General features: G+C 36.7%; 4 protein-coding genes across 14 annotated transcripts; 2 read left to right on the plus strand and 2 right to left on the minus strand.

Annotated features, from left to right (window-relative positions):
- LOC18605354 (luc7-like protein 3) lies at positions 45-5,365 on the plus strand. Of its 10 annotated transcripts, XR_001927178.1 has the most exons (10): positions 45-374; positions 478-606; positions 901-940; positions 2,943-3,018; positions 3,122-3,322; positions 3,561-3,773; positions 3,867-4,259; positions 4,358-4,417; positions 4,521-4,559; positions 5,231-5,365. XR_001927178.1 is itself a non-coding variant. In XM_018117797.1 (8 exons), the coding sequence occupies exons 1-7, from the start codon at positions 332-334 to the stop codon at positions 4,215-4,217; spliced, it is 1,053 nt and encodes a 350-aa protein (XP_017973286.1). In that variant the 5' UTR covers positions 45-331; the 3' UTR covers positions 4,218-4,259; positions 4,358-4,487. The 10 variants fall into 10 exon arrangements, 2 of the variants coding, with proteins under 2 accessions (XP_017973286.1, XP_007038381.2); XR_001927175.1 differs by having other exon boundaries at positions 3,867-4,417; positions 5,227-5,365; XR_001927174.1 differs by having other exon boundaries at positions 3,867-4,417.
- On the minus strand, positions 5,484-10,397 carry LOC18605355 (conserved oligomeric Golgi complex subunit 7). The gene is made up of 10 exons (XM_007038321.2): positions 9,973-10,397; positions 9,560-9,649; positions 9,332-9,451; positions 9,134-9,235; positions 8,743-9,023; positions 8,189-8,334; positions 7,852-8,050; positions 6,856-7,516; positions 6,303-6,635; positions 5,484-5,874 (listed from the first exon to the last, which is right to left on the minus strand). Exons 1-10 carry the CDS (start codon positions 10,255-10,257, stop codon positions 5,593-5,595), a joined length of 2,499 nt encoding a protein of 832 aa, XP_007038383.2. The 5' UTR covers positions 10,258-10,397; the 3' UTR covers positions 5,484-5,592.
- Positions 11,333-12,507, plus strand: LOC18605356 (23.6 kDa heat shock protein, mitochondrial). Of its 2 annotated transcripts, none has more exons than XM_007038322.2 (2): positions 11,333-11,771; positions 11,872-12,507. In XM_007038322.2, the coding sequence occupies exons 1-2, from the start codon at positions 11,555-11,557 to the stop codon at positions 12,288-12,290; spliced, it is 636 nt and encodes a 211-aa protein (XP_007038384.2). In that variant the 5' UTR covers positions 11,333-11,554; the 3' UTR covers positions 12,291-12,507. The 2 variants fall into 2 exon arrangements, with proteins under 2 accessions (XP_007038384.2, XP_017974095.1); XM_018118606.1 differs by having other exon boundaries at positions 11,387-11,774.
- On the minus strand, positions 13,554-14,636 carry LOC18605357. Its single transcript, XM_007038324.2, has 3 exons — positions 14,309-14,636; positions 14,056-14,215; positions 13,554-13,946 (listed from the first exon to the last, which is right to left on the minus strand). The coding sequence occupies exons 1-3, from the start codon at positions 14,629-14,631 to the stop codon at positions 13,554-13,556; spliced, it is 876 nt and encodes a 291-aa protein (XP_007038386.2). The 5' UTR covers positions 14,632-14,636.

Raw genomic sequence — 20,386 nt, forward strand, 5'->3', positions numbered from 1 at the left:
TAGTCATTTATTAAGAAGTTTTGCCCTATGTGGCTATGCCCCTTATATACGTCCATCCTAATGTCGTTTTTCTGCGACTGGGATTGCCGTTTTGCCCTCCCTCTTTATCTCTCTCCAGATCCCAGCTAAAGGGCCGAACCCCAGATAACACTTCACAGTTGCCTTAAAGTCCACTCCATCTCCTCCTTCGTAGAAAACCCTGAACCTCTCCCCCTTTGACTTATTAGGATTAATATTCGATTTGCATTTTCAATTGCAAAAATTAGGAGGTCTATTTAGGGAAGAATCGTCAAAATTCTTTAATATTTCTCGCTATTTTCAACTCTAAGTCATGGACGCACAGCGTGCTTTGCTTGACGAACTCATGGGAACAGGTATTTAGAAATATCGTTTTTATTTCTCTGAGATTAGTTTAATTTATTGCGTTTGGATGAGTTTATTCTTGAAAAATTTCTGACGATTTTTGGAATTTTATAGCTCGTAATTTAACGGAGGAAGAGAAAAAGGGTTACAGGGAAATTCGATGGGATGATAAAGAGGTTTGTGGATTTTATATGGTTCGCTTTTGTCCTCACGACCTCTTCGTCAACACTCGCAGTGATCTCGGTGCGTTTTTAATTTTATGTTGATTTAACTTTTCACTTGCTCTTTGGTTGCCGAGAAAGGCAAAAGCAAATCGTAGGTTTGAGAAATTGATAACATTATAAGAGTTTTTTTTTTTTTTCTGTAATTGAGTTCTATAGTAGCTGAGACGGTTAAGCTTTTAAGTTTTTTGGTTATAATTATTAATTTTCCTTAGCTGCATTATTTCTCAGCTTTAACTACAACATTAGTCAGTTTTTAGAGTATGGGACTCTTTAATAACTGTTCTTTGTTTCGTGGTGGTTTTTTGTGCATCAGGACCATGCCCTAGAGTTCATGACCAAAAGTTGAAAGAAAGGTGTGATTGAGTGGGCATTCTTTCCGGATTTCTATGCTATAAGAAATTTGTTTTTGTACAACTGTATCCCAATGAGCTATCTAATTGCCCGTGCTTATTCTCTTGGTTTTTAACCTTGCTTAGCCTTCTTGGTAATAGTAAACTTTAATCAAAATGATCTGTTTAGAATATTGTTGATCTTGTATTAACCTTATTAAGTTAGCTGCTTCATATGTCCGTGTAGGATGGAACTTAAATATGCATTACACGCGGTATGCTAAGGTGTTGCTGGTTTTTCTTTTTGAGGTAACCGATCTAAACATTTTGATCAGATCCTTGCAGGGGTAGGGAGAGATTATTGAACTCTCATCAAACTAGGATGTTTACTTGGGAGTTCAGTTTATTGATTCTTGCCCTGTGCATGATGCATCTGAGACATCTTATGTCAGATCATTTGTAAAACCTGTGACTTTCCTCGCAAAAAAATGCTTAATATCTAAATTTTATTCTTCAAGAGAAAGGGAAATATAAAATATTATATATTCTATATATTTCTGGAGTGGTAATAGCCATGAAAATTCAAATCCTATGAGTTGATATCAAAGTAAGAGATGGTGTGTGACATCATTGATATTTATTCCTTGTTATTGGATTCCCATCCTACTCCAATCCTCACTTCAAGACATTGCAATCGTGGTTGACACCATCAGAGATAGTTGGGGCTGTTACTTACAAATGAAATTGCATGTATATTTTTATATCTTTATGAATATAAGGACCTTGATTGTATTCTGGATTTAACTTTCTAACATTACCTCTCTGCGTGTTTTATTAATGGTATCATTCCTGGATTATGTAACTGGGTGGGTGATGCGCTTTGAAGAGTAGTTTTTCCTACCTATTGGCACTGGATCGTTTCCCTTATGACCTATCTCAAAACACTGTCTCTTTTGAAACATTTTCTTTGGTATGTTTTGCCTTCTGTGTCCATCCTTACCTCATCTGATATGTTAAAAAGATGAGATTGTTTTATTGCAAGAGTGAAGTCCAATACAGGGCAAATACATTGATTGAAAATGCCGTAAAGTTTTGCCGTTTATCTTTGGGGGGACAGGAAATTACTATGGTAATATGTAGTAATATCAGTTGAGAAGAAATTATGGTAATTCATGTTTTTATAAGTATAATTTAGATGCAGTAAAGTTTTTATAACTCATAACTCAGATGTAAGCAATAACTTACTTTGAAGAGGAATAATGTTCCTTGCCACTATTAAATTCACTGCAAGGATTGTTATATATAGAGCTTATGGCTATGAGCTGCCAAAAGTTTTAGGTTGAATAATGTGCAGGGTAAAACATTTTAATTACTTGGTCTAAAGCTCTTATAATAAATTGGTGATATAATCCTTCCTTTAATGGGCTTTGCAGTTGCTATCTTTTCTTTGATTTCAATCAGGTGATGTCTTTAATACATGTAGTTTGCTAAGATTTTAGACATTCGAACAATGAGCAACGTGGTCAAATATGAACAGAGATTTTCAGATACTGTCTGTTTTGTTTTCCATGGGTTTTGTGGTTGATTTTTTTTTTAACTTCTATTGTGGTGAAGGTGTAAACTCTGGGATTCTATAAAGCCTCTTGGTTTAAATTACATTCTTGCTGCTTCTTTGGCATCTGGTTCTGCTGCATTAGTTTGTCCCATTTGCTCACTTGCTCGTTGTTATTTTCCCCAAGTAATTGCATATTTTATCTTGCTTCATCTACTCAAATAGCTTATCTATAAGCTATTTTGGAACCTCTGATATGGAGTTGAGTTGTCCAAACCAGACATGCCTTATTCTGATTGACATAAATTTTTTATGAATGTACCATGGGATTCATATCCATCTCTCCCCTTGGGGGTTCATGGTTTATCCTATCGTGGACCTTCTAACCATTGTGTCAATATTGAACGTTGCATATTCTGTGATAAAACTGTTATGCTTCGGTTTTAAGTTGGTGTTTGAAATTTGTGACTTTAGTTTTGAGAAGTCCCCAAGACACGATGCTTATGTGCCCAAATTTGAAGCTGAACTGGCTCAGTTTTGTGAGAAATTGGTGAGTTCCATTGCCCTTTCTTTTCGAACTAGTATCCCTTATAGTTGCTTGTCATAACAATTTTAATGTTCATGTATTCAATAACATGCCTATTCTGCTCTAGGTGATGGACCTCGACAGAAGGGTTAGGCGTGGACGAGAACGCCTTGCTCAAGAGGTGGAACCAGCGCCACCTGCTCCAGTATCTGCAGAAAAGTCTGAGCAGCTATCTGTGTTGGAGGAAAAAATAAAAAACTTGCTGGAACAAGTGGAAAACCTTGGTGAATCCGGAAAGGTAGATGAAGCTGAGGCGCTTATGAGAAAGGTACTGATAAGAGTTTCCTTTATCTATTAGTTATTGATCCTAAAAGTTTTATGAGATATTGATCACCCAATGTTGCCACATCGTGGACAGACAACGTTAATCACCTTGGGGATTATGTCTATGTTTAATTGCTTCTTGAATTATGATTATGTAGTTCATTTCATTTCTGATACATCAACTCATCACCATTGGCAGTTCTTAGATTTTGAAGTTTGGCCTTTGTGATGTTTGTTTATAGGTGGAGGTGCTTAATGCTGAGAAGACAGCCTTGACTCAACAACCTCAAAACGATAAAGTATTGATGCTTGCGCAGGAGAAAAAAATGGCTCTATGTGAGGTTTGCGGATCTTTTCTAGTAGCTAATGATGCTGCTGAGAGGACTCAGTCCCATGTTACAGGAAAGCAACATATTGGTTATGGAATGGTTCGGGATTTCATTTCTGAGTTCAAGGTAAGTGTTGCTTCCTAGAATGAATTGGGGGCTTTAGTTCATTTATCCTTTTGCTGTGGAAGTGTGAATGAAGAACTTGAATGAACTTTCCAGGCAGCTAAGGAGAAGGCCAGGGAAGAGGAAAGATTAGCAAGAGAGAAAGAAGTTGAAGAACGGAGAAAGCAGAGGGAGAAGGAATATGAGAGTAGGAGGAGAAGTGATTCAGATGACAGGGACAAGTATCATGATCGAGACAAGGATCGGGACCGATATAGGGAACGTGATTTGGATCGTGAAAGGTCTCGAGAATGGAATGGTAGAGGTAGTAGGGATGGAGAGAGGGATTGGAGGTACAAGAATGGAAGAGACGGGGGCAGAGATAGGCACAAGGACCGCAGCAGGTCACGTTCCCCTGGTAGACATAGTCACAGGAGGTCCTCAAGAAGTCCAGGTCGACGATATTAGTGCATTCTGTACATAAATGTTTTGGCTTTGAAAGCCAATGAGGTAGACCTCTTATTTTTTTCTAGTTTACAAACATGTGCTTTTGGAGTCGTGCTAAATTTTGTCATCATGGGTGAAACTTTTTTCTTCGTATCTCACAGCTTTGTTGAGACTATACCCACTCCCTTTGATCAAAATTACTAGAGAAGAAAAGGGTTGAGGTAGGTATAACATTATTGTAACTCTTTTATCTTGTTTGGACTAAATTTCTGTGGGCATTGTTTCGAGTCTCTTATGCCTCTTCCTTTATATGCTTATTTATAGTCAAGCTGCTGAGAAAGATGACCTCTTTCCAATAATGAGGTAACAAATTAAATTTCATTTATAGCATCACCATGCCATACTTGACTAACCTTCATACTTATACGTGTGTATATTTTTATTCTTTCTTTTTGTGGATGCTTATTTGGCTTTTTATCAATTACTATTTGTTTGCAAAGGCTACTGTTGTGGAATAATACAGGGAAAATCTTAGACAAATTGAGAAAGTACATTTAAACATATGTGGTTTTGAAGGTTTTTTAGTACCCTAAGCACGCATGTTTTTTGTGCTACTGTAAATTTAAGCAATATACTTGGATTAGAGTATTCTTTCCTTTTGTTTAATTGTTTTGTAAAGGACAAGATTCAGTTGTGGTTTCCAGTTTTTGTTCTTTGTGATGGATTTGTATGATCACAAATTTTCAATTTGTTTGGAAGGCATCGTTCTTGTAGTTTGAAACCCCTTTTTTAACCGTCACTCCTTTTCTTCCTTCCAAGTTTTAAAGCTCGGGAATCACACACATTGCTATGAAGATAATGGATTGATCCAGAAAAAGTACAAATGGCATTGTTTACTTGTTATTCAAAGCTGAAAGGCGAGAAATTTACGAAATCCTAAATCAGTCTTTTTTAATCAGATATAATGTTTTACAATTTTTATTTTGTTGTTAGAGAATTTTTATTATCCATTCACACCTTTTAATCCTAGGCAGAGGCCGCGTGCATAAGGTACAAGCTGATAGAGGGACTGCTAGACTTTGGTCTGAACGTAAATTTTGAGAAAGCCATGATTGCAGTTTCATTGCATTTACCTTGGAGGAAAAAAAAAGAGGTGACGAATACTGCGTTGAAGTTCCATTGCACGTGTCTAGGGATGAAGTCCCATGTGAGAAACGCTAATCGGGAAACTTGAGGGTAAATTCGAACATCAGAACAGGAGAAATTTAGAAAGGTGAGGCCACCATAAGATTTTCACTGGTAAGATAACGAATTAAATCTTTTCACAGTAATTCACTTATGGTATGTTGACGGAATTGTATTCAATTACAAAGTCAAAAATCATTTTGAGCAAAATTTACTGATCCAAATTGACACGCCGTATCTTACACACAAGGTTTGCAGTTGGAAGATCAAGCTGGTTCCCAGAATCAGATTTCAATAGGTCTTTTAACTGATCTCTAGGGGTTCCAAAGCAGGTTTGAAATGTTGCAAGAACTGGAGGGATTGGCATTGAAAGGGCAGAAAGCACATTACTCAAGTACTCGATATCAACCGACAGTTGTTGTGCTCCACGATCTGTTATGTACTGGATGCCACGGAGCTGCTCCATGTATAGCGCAGTGGCACCTTCAGCAACCTTTCCAACACAGGGTGATAAAAGACATATATTATGTTAGTTATAGAGTACACATAAAACAAAAATTCAGTCAAAGTATATTCAAACATCTTTCGTCTCTAAATTGAGCAACTTCAAATATTCAGGCCAACCACTCAATTGCCTATGCTAGAGCACAAACTGGCATGGCCATTGAGAACTTCCAAGGGGATGTATAGGGTTAACACATGTCTTAATTGTATGATAATGTGGAAATTCCAACATTGCATGTGAAATGCGCAGTTGGGAGGATTCATAAAAAAACTCCCCCTTTTTCTTAAACACTTGTTCCCCTCCCCATTTTAAAGAAAAGTTACTGTCCTAATATTAAAGATTTCTAGCCAGGCATGGAAACTATCATGGTTAGCTCACATATTCAATAATTTACAGTTCAGAGGATAGACGGCTACCTTGAACATCCATTCTGTTGCAAAGAATTGAGCTTCTTCATTGTTGGCGTCACTGCTAGAAATGCCCTCAGCAAGTGGCTCCAATTGTTGGGGCAGAGTAAGAAGGTATTCACCAACACTGGTCACATAGGACTGAGGGTATGCACTGAAGGTTGGAAGGGGAAAAGCACTTTGTTCCTCTACTGCAGACCAGATTGGCAAACGAGACACATCACTGAGACGCTGTCGTACTTTAGATATAAGTACATCATAAACAAGCTCATTCACAGTTTCAGCGAATGCTGCTACCCTTTGGGATGCAAGTGGAAGTGCGTGAAATCGGGGATCTTTAGACTGCATGACAAAAAAATTATCACCATCATTTCGAAGTTAGTCAGCGTGCAGTGGCAAGCGAAACTAGTCTTCTACATGAGGGAGAAATAGCACAGCAGCCAAAGCAAAGATATGAAAAGATTTAAGACTTTGCATCTTCTGCTACTGTGGCTTCAAGAAAATAACATAAATATGAGCAACAGAAGACAGACAAGGAAGCACAGATTTTATTTTCATATACCTGATCTAAAAGGTTAAACAATTTCCGGGCCTTGTCAGGAACATCAACAAGCCGAACAGCTGCCACATCCAAGGCAGCCCTTCCACCCAAGGATGGTTCCCCATTTCCATCATCATTTGTGATGTGTAACTGGTTTTGATCCAAACTTGAACCAAATACTGAAACTGACAAACTTGTGCTCAATCTAGCCAGAGTCGCTCTCAATGATGCTTCAAAGACAGAAGACCTGCTTGTTAGACAGTCTGCAACTGTGAGTATCTGCAAGGCCCCCTGAACAATTGACCACTCCTCCTCATTAGAGATCAAGTCAACCTTTCTTGAATTTTGTGCCCCTTCCTTCTTGTCGAAGCCCATATTATTGTGATCCACTCCACAGACAGCTCTAAGCGACTTAAGGGTTTCTTGGAGGGTAGAAATGTACTGTAACATTATATCATCAAGTGCAAGAATTAGCTCATCTGCCTCTGAACCACCGGTAAAGCTGATGCACCTCTCTACAGCTGCCTCAAGAAGTACAATAACTTGAGGGATAGATTCTTCCATTCTTCTAACTGTCTCACTGAGTTCAATACCCTGGGCTCCCACACCACGAGTGACAGCTCCCCTGAGATCCACCCCAGAAATCTCAGAGGAGAGGATAGCACGCTCCATCTGTCCATACCTAGATCATATCCAGTTACTCATTAAAGAAGAGAACACCAAAATTTGCTATCCAACACAAATAGATAAAATTGCAAGAATCAGAAATGACACATCTTATAAGAAAAAGTTAAAAGCCGAATGGAACCTGAACTAGAAACGATCATGAGGAAAATGATTAGAAACTAAACAGCCTAATTTGTTTGTTTGCTATTAAACAAGCTGAGTTTACACTATACTCCACCGTTGGGCACCCAGAGAACCAGGTGGATCTGTAGAATTTGTGCCTCTACATCAGGAAATAAGGAAAAAGAACAAAAAAGGTATTTGAGTTTTATTATCCTTGTACTAACTTACCTCTGTTTGAATGATTCATACGGAAAGTACACTGCCTTCAGTGTGTCCATTAAAACTCGGAGATCAGATTCTGAAAATAAGTGCTGGATATTTCTTGCAAAGATTCCCGTCATATTGTGTAGTTCAATCAGGGCTTCTAGATGCTTAGTCTGAATCTTACTACCCTTAGGCAGATCTCCAGATAGAATGTCTAATATACCTGATGTCATAAACAAGGAATGTGAGAATATAATATTCAAGAGCTGCCCTTCCGCTGAGACCCTGACAGATACATGCTGAGACCCTGACAGATACATGCACATAACAATTTAAGGTTCTTATGAAAGCTAACTATTACCTTTAGCCAGTGCTTTAGTTTCAGGAACAACCTCTCCAGTAGCAAGGTTTATGCGGGAAACAAAACTTGAACCCACAGCTGCCATGGTCTCCATGAGTAGCTTTGGGACAAGAGTCTTGTAATCATCAGGAAAAGCAACCGTACACCTGGGGGTAAGAGTTTAGTAAATGCTCATATTCCATCATATTTAGGTTTCTTTGAAAAAGAAAAAAGCAAAATTTCCACAAATATCCAATGATCTTTGCCAATTTCCCATTTTAAAGACAAAAAAGTGCAATGAATTTAGCTAATGATCAGTTCTTTCAGAAATATTCTTCCATTAATAAAAGTAGAACAAGCAGCTTTCGACAAAAAAATCATCTGCTGAGATATATGCCAGAAAATGCAAGTAACATAAACTCCGGAGTACTGAACTCCTTTTACAGCAAATTATAGGTAACATATATGACAAAACAAATCTAAAGTATTTCACAAATTTCCAGAAAATAAAATAAGAAAGCATGGCAAAACACTTTGAGAATTCAAACTGTGGAGCATTGAAATGTGAACAATACCACTTCCATTCTTGTTCAAGATAGAGTAGCAACTCATCATAGAAACTTGGCAACCAACTTGAGAAGAAAACTGTTGGAGAACTTGACCGCAAGTCATTACTAATTGATAGCCTTTCAACTTCACTCTTCTCATTAGCAAGCTTACTAGCTCGCTGCTTAGAGTCAAAATCATCCCAGAGCTGCTTTATGGGCTTTAGGTGAACTTTTGTGTAGTGCATCTCCAGAGACTTGAATCTTCCAATTCGAATAAGAATTCCTCGCAAATCTTGAGCAACATCAATCTGTACAGCCATAATAGATAGAGATGTATACAGCAATCTATTAACAACAATAAAATGATGGAACCACAAGTAACGAAAAGCAACAAAAGTCTTGTAAAGAAAACAGTAACCTTGCGATTGGACAATGCATCTGTGAGACGAGGCTGCACCATTGTGTCTAACCTATCCTCTAGGACCTCAAGCTGCTTCCTAATATTTGCAAATTCAGCTACCTAGAAACAGATAATTCAAGGATAAACATTAAACCATCTAACTTTATGGATGAAAAAACAGATAATATCATATAAATAGCACTAAAATATAGTTACCTCCCCAACAGCAGACAAGCAATGCCTCATGTTAGCCAAGGTTTCTGCAGCACGAGGAAGATCCCCACTTGCAAACACATCCTCCACCGTTGCACTCAATTGTGTTAACCCTGCAGCATCCTGTTTTTCCAGATACAAACAAAACAAAATACTTATAAGAAACCCTAACATGAACTTGAAAGTCGAATATGTGACAGATCAGGATGATAAAAAATCAATGATACTCGCCTGCAGTGTCTCATATGCAGCTTCCATTCGCTGCTTGACAGTGTCAACTTTAGCAAGAGCAGCTATAGACTCTGCTGAGGATCCCTCGGCCTGCAAATAATAGCCAATTAGTTGCAAGATCACTTAGAGAAAACAAATGTCCACCTTCGAATTCATGAATTCATTTTAAAACCAACATTAAATTCAATTTCATAGCATTAGAACATAAGAAATATAAGCGTCAGATTACTCAAATGACTTAAATTAAGCTTAATTTCTGTAATTTGTTGGAATTGAATCTAAATCAGCTTAAATTAAAAAAATATACTGTGATTTGGCCACCAATTATTAAGGAACATTTCAAGTTTCCGGTAATTTCTCCAGATCCAATGCAACATTGAATTGAGATAAGATCTGAAAGGAAAAGAGCAGACCTTCTTGAGCTTGTCGAGGATTCCGGCGACGGAAATGCGGAGAGAAACGGCGTCGTCACGGAGACGGAGGACGTCACGAGTGGCGCGAGGAACACGGAGAAGGGCTGCAGCGCTCTGCTCCTCGAGCGAAGCGGCGATCTCTTCGGAGACCATTTGGAGCTTCATCTCGAGATCCACCATGTGCTTGTCGAGGGAGTCCTGAGGGTGCCGAGACTTACACGCCGAGTTAATCCATTTCTTCGGATCGAATTTCTCGTCCGAAAACGGGCCTAGATCCAGCATCATTGTTTCTTTTCTGCTGAGTTATAAGGCTTACGAGTCATGAGAGGACGCTTTTTCTTTTCCTGGGGAGTATTCTTTGCCGTTCTAATGGTGAACTGGTGACTAACTGACGACATGGGAGTTGCCTTCCGGTTAAAGCAGAGCAGGGGCGTGGGAACAATTATACACTCCAACGACCTCGTTTTGGAGGTTCAATAATAATTAAATAAAAAATGCAAATTTTGGAAAAAAGAAATTCCATTATGCAAATTGAAAATTTACCTTTTAAGTTAACATTGATATTTTACCACCGTAACATTCCAATAAAATGCAATTGTTGAAAAACTAATTGTCAAAAAAATAAGGTTATATGTTTGGCACATATAAGAAAGTATGGATTAAAATCTTAAAAATTATATTGCAATGTTAGGTCTAGAAGTATTTTATTAAAAATGTAGTGTTGATTTATAAACTTAGTCTTGTATATGAAAATACAAAATTTAATACACTTGCAAACATTTTAATATAAATTTTTTAAATTTCCAAATTTTATACTTTTAAAATAATAAATAAAAAGATTATCAAAATAACATAATATTTGAATAATTATTATTTAAATTTTGAAATGCATAAAGTTACTAAATTTGTATTTTTTTTATAATAATACTAAAACTATTAACAACTATTATATTTTGTAATAATGCTTGTAACTATTAAAATTAATTATTTTTTATAATAATACCTAAAAATATTAAAACTAATTTTTTTTGTAATGGCTCCGAGGACTATATCTATGCAAACTCAATTAAACTTTAGTCATCTTTACATAATGCAAAATTATAACAGGATTAATCCAATTCCTCTATATTCTTCATCATCTCACATATACTTATAAACTTTGTTTGGTTGTCGGGAAAAAAAAAACTAGAATTGGTTACTATAAACTATGTCAGTAGGATTTACTCAATTTCACTTTCCATGTGGAAACCCATACAATATTGGCATTTAGAAAGCTGAAAGCTGCGAGCGCGCGGGACTTTTCTAGAAGAAATGAGAATTCCAATGGGCCTAAGCCCAAAATACTATTTCGGTTTTCTTGGGAGCCAAGCAGACCTGCGAGAATATGTCTGAAATGTGCTTCGAGAATCATCCGATAACAGATATTCTAGAAATTTCTCCCTAGCAGCTGCCAGCACCAGTCCTATAAAGCCACGAATTGACGTCCTCTTAGGCAGCAAAAACCTCAGGCAGAATTAGCTCGTAAATATTCTTCTTGTTCTCCAAGCGCATTTCAGATTTCTCTGTTTAGAAATCAACAGCAATGGCTTCGTCCCTGGCTCTTAGGAGGCTTGTCTCTTCCAACATCCTACCCAGCTCCATGCGCGTGATACGCCCAATCGCCACCTCTCCATACACCTCCAGACTCTTTAACACCAACGCCATGCGCGAATTCGACGACCATGGTGACGAGCGTGACCTCAACGATGATCGACGCCAAGTTCGTTCACTCTCTCGCCGCGGCGATGGTTTCTTCTCAGGTAGTTGTTCATCGTTCTGTTTTTTCCTTTCAAATTCCTTTATTTTCTTTTCTGGTTCTTTGAACTGGACTCTAATTTGGCTTCCATTTTTCCTGTGCAGATGTATTTGACCCTTTTTCTCCAACGAGGAGCCTAAGCCAAGTCCTGAACATGATGGACCAATTCATGGAGAACCCATTCCTCTCGGCTTCGCGTGGAATGGGGGGTGGGCTCCGTCGAAGCTGGGACGCTAAGGAAACAGAGGACGCCTTGAACCTTCGCATTGACATGCCCGGCGTTGGGAAGGAGGATGTCAAGGTCTCCGTGGAGCAGAACACTTTGATCATCAAAGGTGAGGCTGCCAAAGAATCTGAAGATGAGGAGAGTGGCGGGAAATACACAAGCAGGATCCATCTGCCTGAGAAGATTTACAAGACGGATCAGATTAAGGCTGAGATGAAGAATGGTGTGCTTAAAGTGGTTGTGCCAAAGATTCAGGAGGAGGAGAGGAGTGATGTGATTCAGGTCCAAATTGAATGATTTGCTGGGCTTTGTGCAGGATACGTCTAAGTGTTTTTACCCTTTCTTTCGGCTCGGGCCTGTTTGGGTTTTAGTAGATATGTTTTAGGGTTTTGGGTACTTAGCTTTGTTTGGGAAAATAAGTAAATTTGCAAAAGACTTTTTCACAGTATGAAACGGTGTAAATTTACCAAAGGCTTCTTAACTGGCTTTTTTTGGATCTTTGTGTTCGTCTGTTTCCAATTTTGTGGTGATCTGTGTTGAATCTTGATTGATTCGAGTTACTGGACTGGCATTATGGATTTGAATTGAGTTTCTTCAATCGTTAGCTGGAAAGACAATAACGCTGTAATTTCTTATTTACCTGGAGATGAACGAAAATTCATTATTCATAATCAACGGTAAAGATAGAAATGAGAACTCAATGTACAAGGTAAAGGGGCAGCAGAATTCTTGTATCAGTACATCCAGCATGCTGAGCAACAAAGTTTTATAACAGCGTTAGCCAGTTTAGGCATCTTTTATCAAAAGAAAGAAAGTGAAGATGATGAGGACTTCAATCTGTCATTAATCCGTAGAGCTGGAATTATTCACTGTCCCATATGCAACGTGTCCAGTCCAACCCACGCCAGCTCTCATTTAAACAACAGCGGTGCCCTCTGCTTACTGCTTTAGCTATGAGCGTTTGATTTTACCTTTCCAAATAGTGATCGCGAGCCACAACTCTGAAGACGGTAAAACACCAATTCTGGAACTGGTTGGACAAGTTTTTCCTCAAATAGTAAAAAGGTTGGTTAATTAGGCAATTTCACTTGTGTCACATTAGAGAAAGGAAATCTAAGCTGAATTAGACAGATGCTGGCTTACCAATGGATCATGAAATGAAAAGTAAACTTTCTATGGGTATCGCAAAGTATCAACTCTTACTTGCCATCAATTAGAGGGTACCCTTCCCTGAGAGAATGAAGGCAATTCAAACTTCCAGGATGAAAGGCATTAATGGGTTAATTAAAGAACAGGATAACCAACTCTTCAAGCACTATTATAACTAATAAGGCTTTGCAACAGGGTAGAAACTAGAAAACATAGCTTTGAGAGTCTGCACAGGCTTTGTTTTGCCAATTCCAGCTAACTATATCAACTTGAAAACATTAATTATTATATGCCAAAACTATAATATCATTTTCCTTCATTTTTCCTCCCATAATGGCATAATGCAAGGGCAATGCTGCTTTACCTTCCATAGAATTTCCTTGCGGCTGGCTTCTTGTTCTTGACTACTTGTTAATATGTCAGAATACCGCGTAACAAATTACAAACGAAAATGACTTCCAAGTCGCAGCCACAAGCTTCACAATCCACATCATCCTCATTGTCACTTGGCCACCCACGTCTTCTGTGTTGGTCTCGCATTGGACAACAATTAGGCTTTGCTTCCAACAAGTTATTCAGCCAAATATTTCTCATCGTGTCATTTAGTTTCTTTCGACTTTCTCTTACACCTTTTTTTGACTTTTCTAGTTTTAGAAGTCTTCTACCGTCTTGCTCTTGGTCAGGTTCCTCTGTACAGAGTAGGATAACCTCTAGCACATAAGACGCTCCAAGATGTCCTACTTTTGCTGCACTATTTAGACAGTTTAGTCCCTCTTCTACCCTCGCAAAACTGAAGTGTTCAACCTGATGGTGAGGAGACATAATAATATGCATTAAAACACTTATAGTTTCCCATATTTTCTTGGCAAGTTGACAACGGGAATGAAAAGAAAAAAAAAAGTCTAATACGAACCACTCCTTCCCTGTATAAGGCTTCTGGATGTCCACTCCTTTTGCACTTCTCTAAGAAGAAAGATTGTTTAGTTGAACACCATGGGGTAACAGGAAACTTCTCAAGGGACACATGTTGAAGTATGTACTTATCATCAGCAATTTGATGAAAAACCTTGCAACTGCAACAATATTGTACAAACAAATGAATACAAAAAGAAACAGAACATTATCATAATTAATAATCTTTATCGATGAAACTGAAGAAAACACACCTTAACTTGACATCGAAGAAATCGTGGAATGAATAGGCAGCCACCCGAGCTAAAACTTCTGTCATCAGCTCATTCGGAAGGGAGAAAATGTTTGGAAATAAATTTGTTTTGCTTTTCCTTCTTTTCTTCACTTTAGGAGAACCCTGACATGATGATCTTTTGTTGCCTTTCCTTGTTTTCTTCAACTTAGAGAAATTTTGAAAGTTTTTTATTTGGTTCCTTCGCTTTGTTTTAGGGGAGCCACTGATTAAAATTGAGAGAGAAAAGAGAAAGAAATGAAGAGGTGGGGAAACTTTGAAGGGTTTCGTGAACCGAGCATGCATTTCTGTTCCTTATGTCTTTACAACTTGCATGTTAATTTCTAGTCTTCAGAATACAGATTCTTCCCAAATATTTTTTCCTCATTTTTAGCATTTGTGTCAGTGTTCTGGGATCTTCCTTTTCTGCTACGTGGTGCCAGTTTCTGAGAGGATGGTACATAGAGAATCATCACCGCCTCTCTCCTTCTCCAGAGCTTTTCTCATTGCCACATAATCAACCTTTTCACCGCTAGATTATGTGCTGGAATTTCTGTCATAAATCCAACACCCTCTAGCCATCCTCCATGTTAAGCTTTTATAAGAAACAATCTTTTCCTGAGCTGCCACGTGACAGTTTTTAATTGAAAGCTCATCAAAATTGCAACAAAGTTGCTACTCTTGGTTTTGAAATGTTCATCTGATGCCTCCTTGAACAGCATATTCGAGCAACTATACAAATGGTAGTTCAGATTCTAGTCATGTATGGAAGTGAGGGCATGATTTTAGAGATACTAGCTGGCTATGAGTATGAAACAGTTCTGCCAATTAGAAGCCTGAAGTAAAATGTGTGTGCTTTACCTGTTGCTAGTGAAGGTTGTTTGTGTGAATTGCAGTGTATAAAACAGAGGGATTTTCTTCTTTTAGAAGATTGAGCTTTGCTTTATTCTACAGTAGTTTGGTATGCTGGGTGGGATTTGATTTTCTTTTTTTTTTTTCTTGGCCTAGCTTGGGATTGGATTGAGGCCTAAATTCTAATTGAGAACTCCAAAAAGAAAGTGGCTTGGGAGGAAAGAGGAAAGGTTACTCACAACCGTTTTAAAAAGAAATTGACAGTATCATTGTTCTTCAACTGTGAAATGCTGTTCTTGCTTTGTACTTGGAATAATTTTTCTTGCCAAGGTGACCAGGAAATATTTTAGAGTACCAGACCTTTACTAGAAGTCTAGAACGTCTATGTTCCTTTCAATAAAAAAAAAAACATCTATTTTCCCGTTACTGAAAAAAAAAAAAGCTTTATTAATTGCTTCAAAATAACCGAGTTTACAAAACAGAACAGCTTGAAAACTGTTTTAATCAAATTGAAAAAATCAAACTCACTTCAGTTTAATCGAGCTTTATGATTCGAAAAGATTTTGCTCATTCTTATAAATGCATCTTTATTTTTGCTGGAACACTCAATCATAAGAGAAGCTCAAGTTTGTTACTGTCATTTTACAGTATTTTTGTCTTGCAAAATTAATTGTTTAAAAATAAAATATATTAAATGTTTCTATTTTGAGGAAAATGGGCTCTAAATGATGTTAAAGGTTGGCAATTTTGAATGATACATGATGCTAACAGAATTTAAAACTCGATGCAATTGAGAGAATCCTAATTTTCTGAAAACAAATCAAAATGTTGACAACGGTAAGTTGTCTTTGAAAAATAATTCTAAATATAAACATGAATTTAACATGGATATCAACATGAAAACAATTATATCCAACATGATTATCAACTCGAATATAACTTTTAAAGCAAATTGCTAGCATTTTTTAGAGGTATTAACTCACCAAGACTTGTCTGAAATGATTGTTCTGTACTATTTTTATATTTAATACATATAAGATCTACCTTTTATATTAGAAAATTCCCCTTTTTAACATTTTTTTTAAATGCCTTAAAAATCATGAGTATGGACCTGATTTATAAGCCCAAAAATGCGTTATGGGCTTCAGCCGAAGCAAATCACTCGACAAAATCCAATCCCAATCCCAATGGCAATAGGGGAAGTTATTTGGTTGAGCCATTTTGAAAGTCAGACTGAGCACATATTTCATTACTCTGAAAACAAACCAGTACGTCACTGAAAAGGAAGTAGCTAGTCCAAAGTCTCCATTGATTATTTTTGGATTTTGCTTGTAAGCAATCTGCCTAGCTTTAACCCAGCCTATATGTGGCAAAAGGCCTGCTAACTTTTAAATGTTCATTTAACCAACAAACCTTAAACACCTTCTGGCAGATTCATACACACATCATGTAGACCTAATTCTAATTGATCAAGTAGAAGATAAGTTGGAAATCCATCCAATTCGTCAGCCCATTTTTCCTTCACATTAGATACGAGTTGAGAGTCAGAAGCAGTCAATTCCAATCCTTTTGCAAAGATAATATAAAACGATGTTTGCCCCTTGTGAATCAACAAAGAAAAGGATCAGAAGGTGAGTAAAATTCCATTAAAAGAACCGGATTGTTTAGCGTTGGTTGGGCATTTTTCTATTTTGGTTTAGAACATGAGGTATAATTCATTGGATACCATCTCATCTAGTTACTTATATTCCTCTTTCCTCTCAGGTCGAAGTAAAATTCGAGAAGAGCCTAGACCAAGCAAGAAAGTCTTTTTCTGTACGTCACTAAACTAGAAGCTAGAGCCCATGTCTAGCCTTTGATATATAAAAAGGTTTTCCATTGAAAAGAAATAAGAAAAAAACGTTTGAAAACAAACCTGCGTTGCCATCTGTGAGCCCACGCCCATTATCCAAGCAATGCAGTCCACCCAATACTATGTGATACGATGCAGACCGCACGTCATTTTTAAATTGACACATGACTCAGTTTCAACTTAGCCATGGTTCCCTTTTCATTGCTCACCATTTAGACAAAATTTTAGAAAAGCATAGAAAGGCTTATCCCCAGTTAGCGTATAGGTGCTAAATAATTCAAAGAATCTTTTAAACGGACAATTAATTTAAAAAGTCAAAAGGTTCGGGCTATACAAAAACATACAAAATTTACTATTCAAAAATGCTCTAGCAAACACCATCTTATCTCTTATAATATATGATAGAAATAATACAAAACAAAGAGAGAGAGAGAGAGAGAGAGAGTGAAGGGCGCAGTCAGTATGGGCATAGGCAAAGGCTGGGTTATTCCTTGGAATAGTACGTATTAGATAAGGTAAGCGTTCGGCCTCAAACGTTCGCGCTTTTGTTAGCAGACATCTAGGAAAACCAACCGCCATCCATCTGCTTTGGCAGGTGCGCCCGCAGCCATTGACCAAAGGTAACGTGAATGACTCCAAACAAACAATTTGATTTTATGCACGTGCGCATCTAATTAATCGTACTACATTTTATATCAAATGGAAAATTTAAGATTAGGCCACGCATGTTTTCTCAAATCCTTGGAACAAAACGTACGGTTGGAGAAACGTAGCAAGTAGGTCTCTCATGTCTCGCCCACAAGTAATAGCAAATTGTATTCTGCGTTCAAAGGAAAACCACTTGTGCTTCGTTTTTGGTCAAAACAGTCCATAAAGTGTAGCTGCTTTGACGTAGGTCCATTTCCTTATTGTAATTGAGTCAAATCTTGTCAACAACTTTAGAATTGATCAGCATTTGACACGTATGTAAATTCATAAAACTGATCTTAACTATTTAGAGAAAGAATTAAACTTAAGTTATGTGATTATTTTTCCGTTAAGATATACTCAAATCAAGTTAAACTTTGTTCAAACAAATTACGTAAATTAAATTATTTATAAATGTTTCATTATAAATAAAAGATATTGAAAATAGAAAAAAAAAAAAGAGTTTGAAACATTAATCATTTCATGATAGAATTTGCAAAAAGAAACTTTGTTTCGTATTGATACCTTCTAGTGTTGAGGGTAAAATATCAATTAATTAAATAAAAAAAAATGCCAGAGATTTGTGGTGTAGTAAGTCTTCCCTCCGACTGTGTGACCGAAATATCCAGGCATGTCCAAATTAAACAATCAATGCAAAAAAATCCAAAGCGGCCCAACCTTTAGTAATGAGGCAGAAAAACTCCAGAAGACGAACTTTCCATGTATTTTCCCCAAAATTTCCATTTCAGGAAATATATATATGTGAAAAAGCTTCCTGATCCAAAACAAAACAGACCCCAGAAAGCCAATAATGATAATCGCTTTTGGATGGATGCATCAGCATCAACGTCCCCCTCAACATGATCATCCAAAAATGATGCTTGATCAGCTGTCAATATGCCTCTTTGGTGCTTAAAAATCTCCAGTCTCGACTCAATATGATTGTCCTTTTAACAAGTGTTTGGGAAGAAAATAATTGATGTGCTGACATAGAATAATCCAGTTGCTACGGTTGGACCTCAAGCAGAGTTCCTCCCTATGTTCCTCTTGCAAGCAATTTATCCCCTACTGCCATCTGTGCAACAAGGAAGCATGCATTTCTGTAAATCAAATACAGAGCGATCTTATCCACATTTTCTAATTGAGCATCTTATATATATGAGTCCTAACAAAATTAAACATTTCTTCAATTTTATTGTGAATTAAAATAAATTGATTTGAATCCATTTGATGCTTTTCTTTAATTTGTGCCATCTACTAGATTCCATGGAGCCTTCACATTTTAAACATTTCTGTAAAGAAAAATAAATAAAAAAAGAAGTAATAAAATCATGTAATTAAATATATATTTATAAAAAATCAAAATATTTGATTTAATAATAAATATATATAATTTTTGTTTAAATAATAAATTCGAATCTCTTTTCTTTAAATTAAAAAACCTATAAAATTAACAAATAATTCGACTCCATTAATCTTATTGCCACCTTTATACTTAATATGTACATGTACACATCGATCAATTGTACATGTCATTAGTTTATTAGTATTTGTGGTTACTTTTTTTGTTACCAATAGATTAAAATAATTTCGCATTTCATATTTTATTCTCGATGGATGAACTCACGAACAAGAGTTTTACGAGTGTCCTTTCTCCACACGTCACTGAGCAAAACCCCAAGTCACATGCTTCTAATTAAGTTTGACACACGACTCGTATAATATAATGCAACAAACAGACATCGTCCATTGCATTCTGTTGAGGCATCTTTTAACTAAAAAGGAATTACGTGGAGAGGGTTCCATTTCATCATAAGTTAGGTTCCATATGATTTAAATAATCAAGGGTTCGTGCCCTGGGCTGAGAGTGCAATATAGGTAAAATAATTTTCTATTCGAGGCTCGTTTGATGATGATGATGATGCTGATCAGTTTACGCCAATACATCTCTTTACAAGATTATGGAAAACGCAGACAGCAAGCTTAGTTTGAACGGCTTTAATTTTTCTTGTGATTTTTATAAGTCGAATGTTGTTACGTTGGGAAAAACGAACCAAGTTTATTTTACGTCAGTTTATGGACTTCCGGAGCAGACATTTGGGAAATTTCACTGTCGTCCGTCTGCTTGGTGGTGAGCACGCCGCAACCCACGAGATTGAACATATACACGTGAACTATACCACTATTTTAATTCTCAACAATAGCAATTTGATTATTATAATTTAAGTTAATCTAGTTAATTAATGGCAAAAGGCACACCTCGCCTACCAAAAATTAAACAGTTTATTTTACCCAAAATCATATATCCTGTTCATCTCTATATGCGCACATCGAAAGTGTTAAATGTTATAAACTTGATAATGCAATAGTTACATAGTTTGAAAAATATAAAAGATTTTTTATTTTTAAATGAAAATTAAACAGGTTATTTTACCCAAAATCATATATCTTGTTCATCCTCATATGCGCACACCAAAAGTGTTAAATGTTATAAACATGACTATGCAATAATTACATGATTTTGACAATATAAAAGGTTTTTTATTTTTAAATGAAAATTAAATAATTTATTTTACCAAAAACTATATATCTTATTCATCTTCATATGCGCACACCTGATCACTAGTTGAAATGTATTAAATGTTATAAACGTGACTATGCAATAATTAC

Source organism: Theobroma cacao, chromosome 3 (assembly GCF_000208745.1).
Source record: "Theobroma cacao cultivar B97-61/B2 chromosome 3, Criollo_cocoa_genome_V2, whole genome shotgun sequence".
Lineage (NCBI taxonomy): Eukaryota > Viridiplantae > Streptophyta > Magnoliopsida > Malvales > Malvaceae > Theobroma > Theobroma cacao.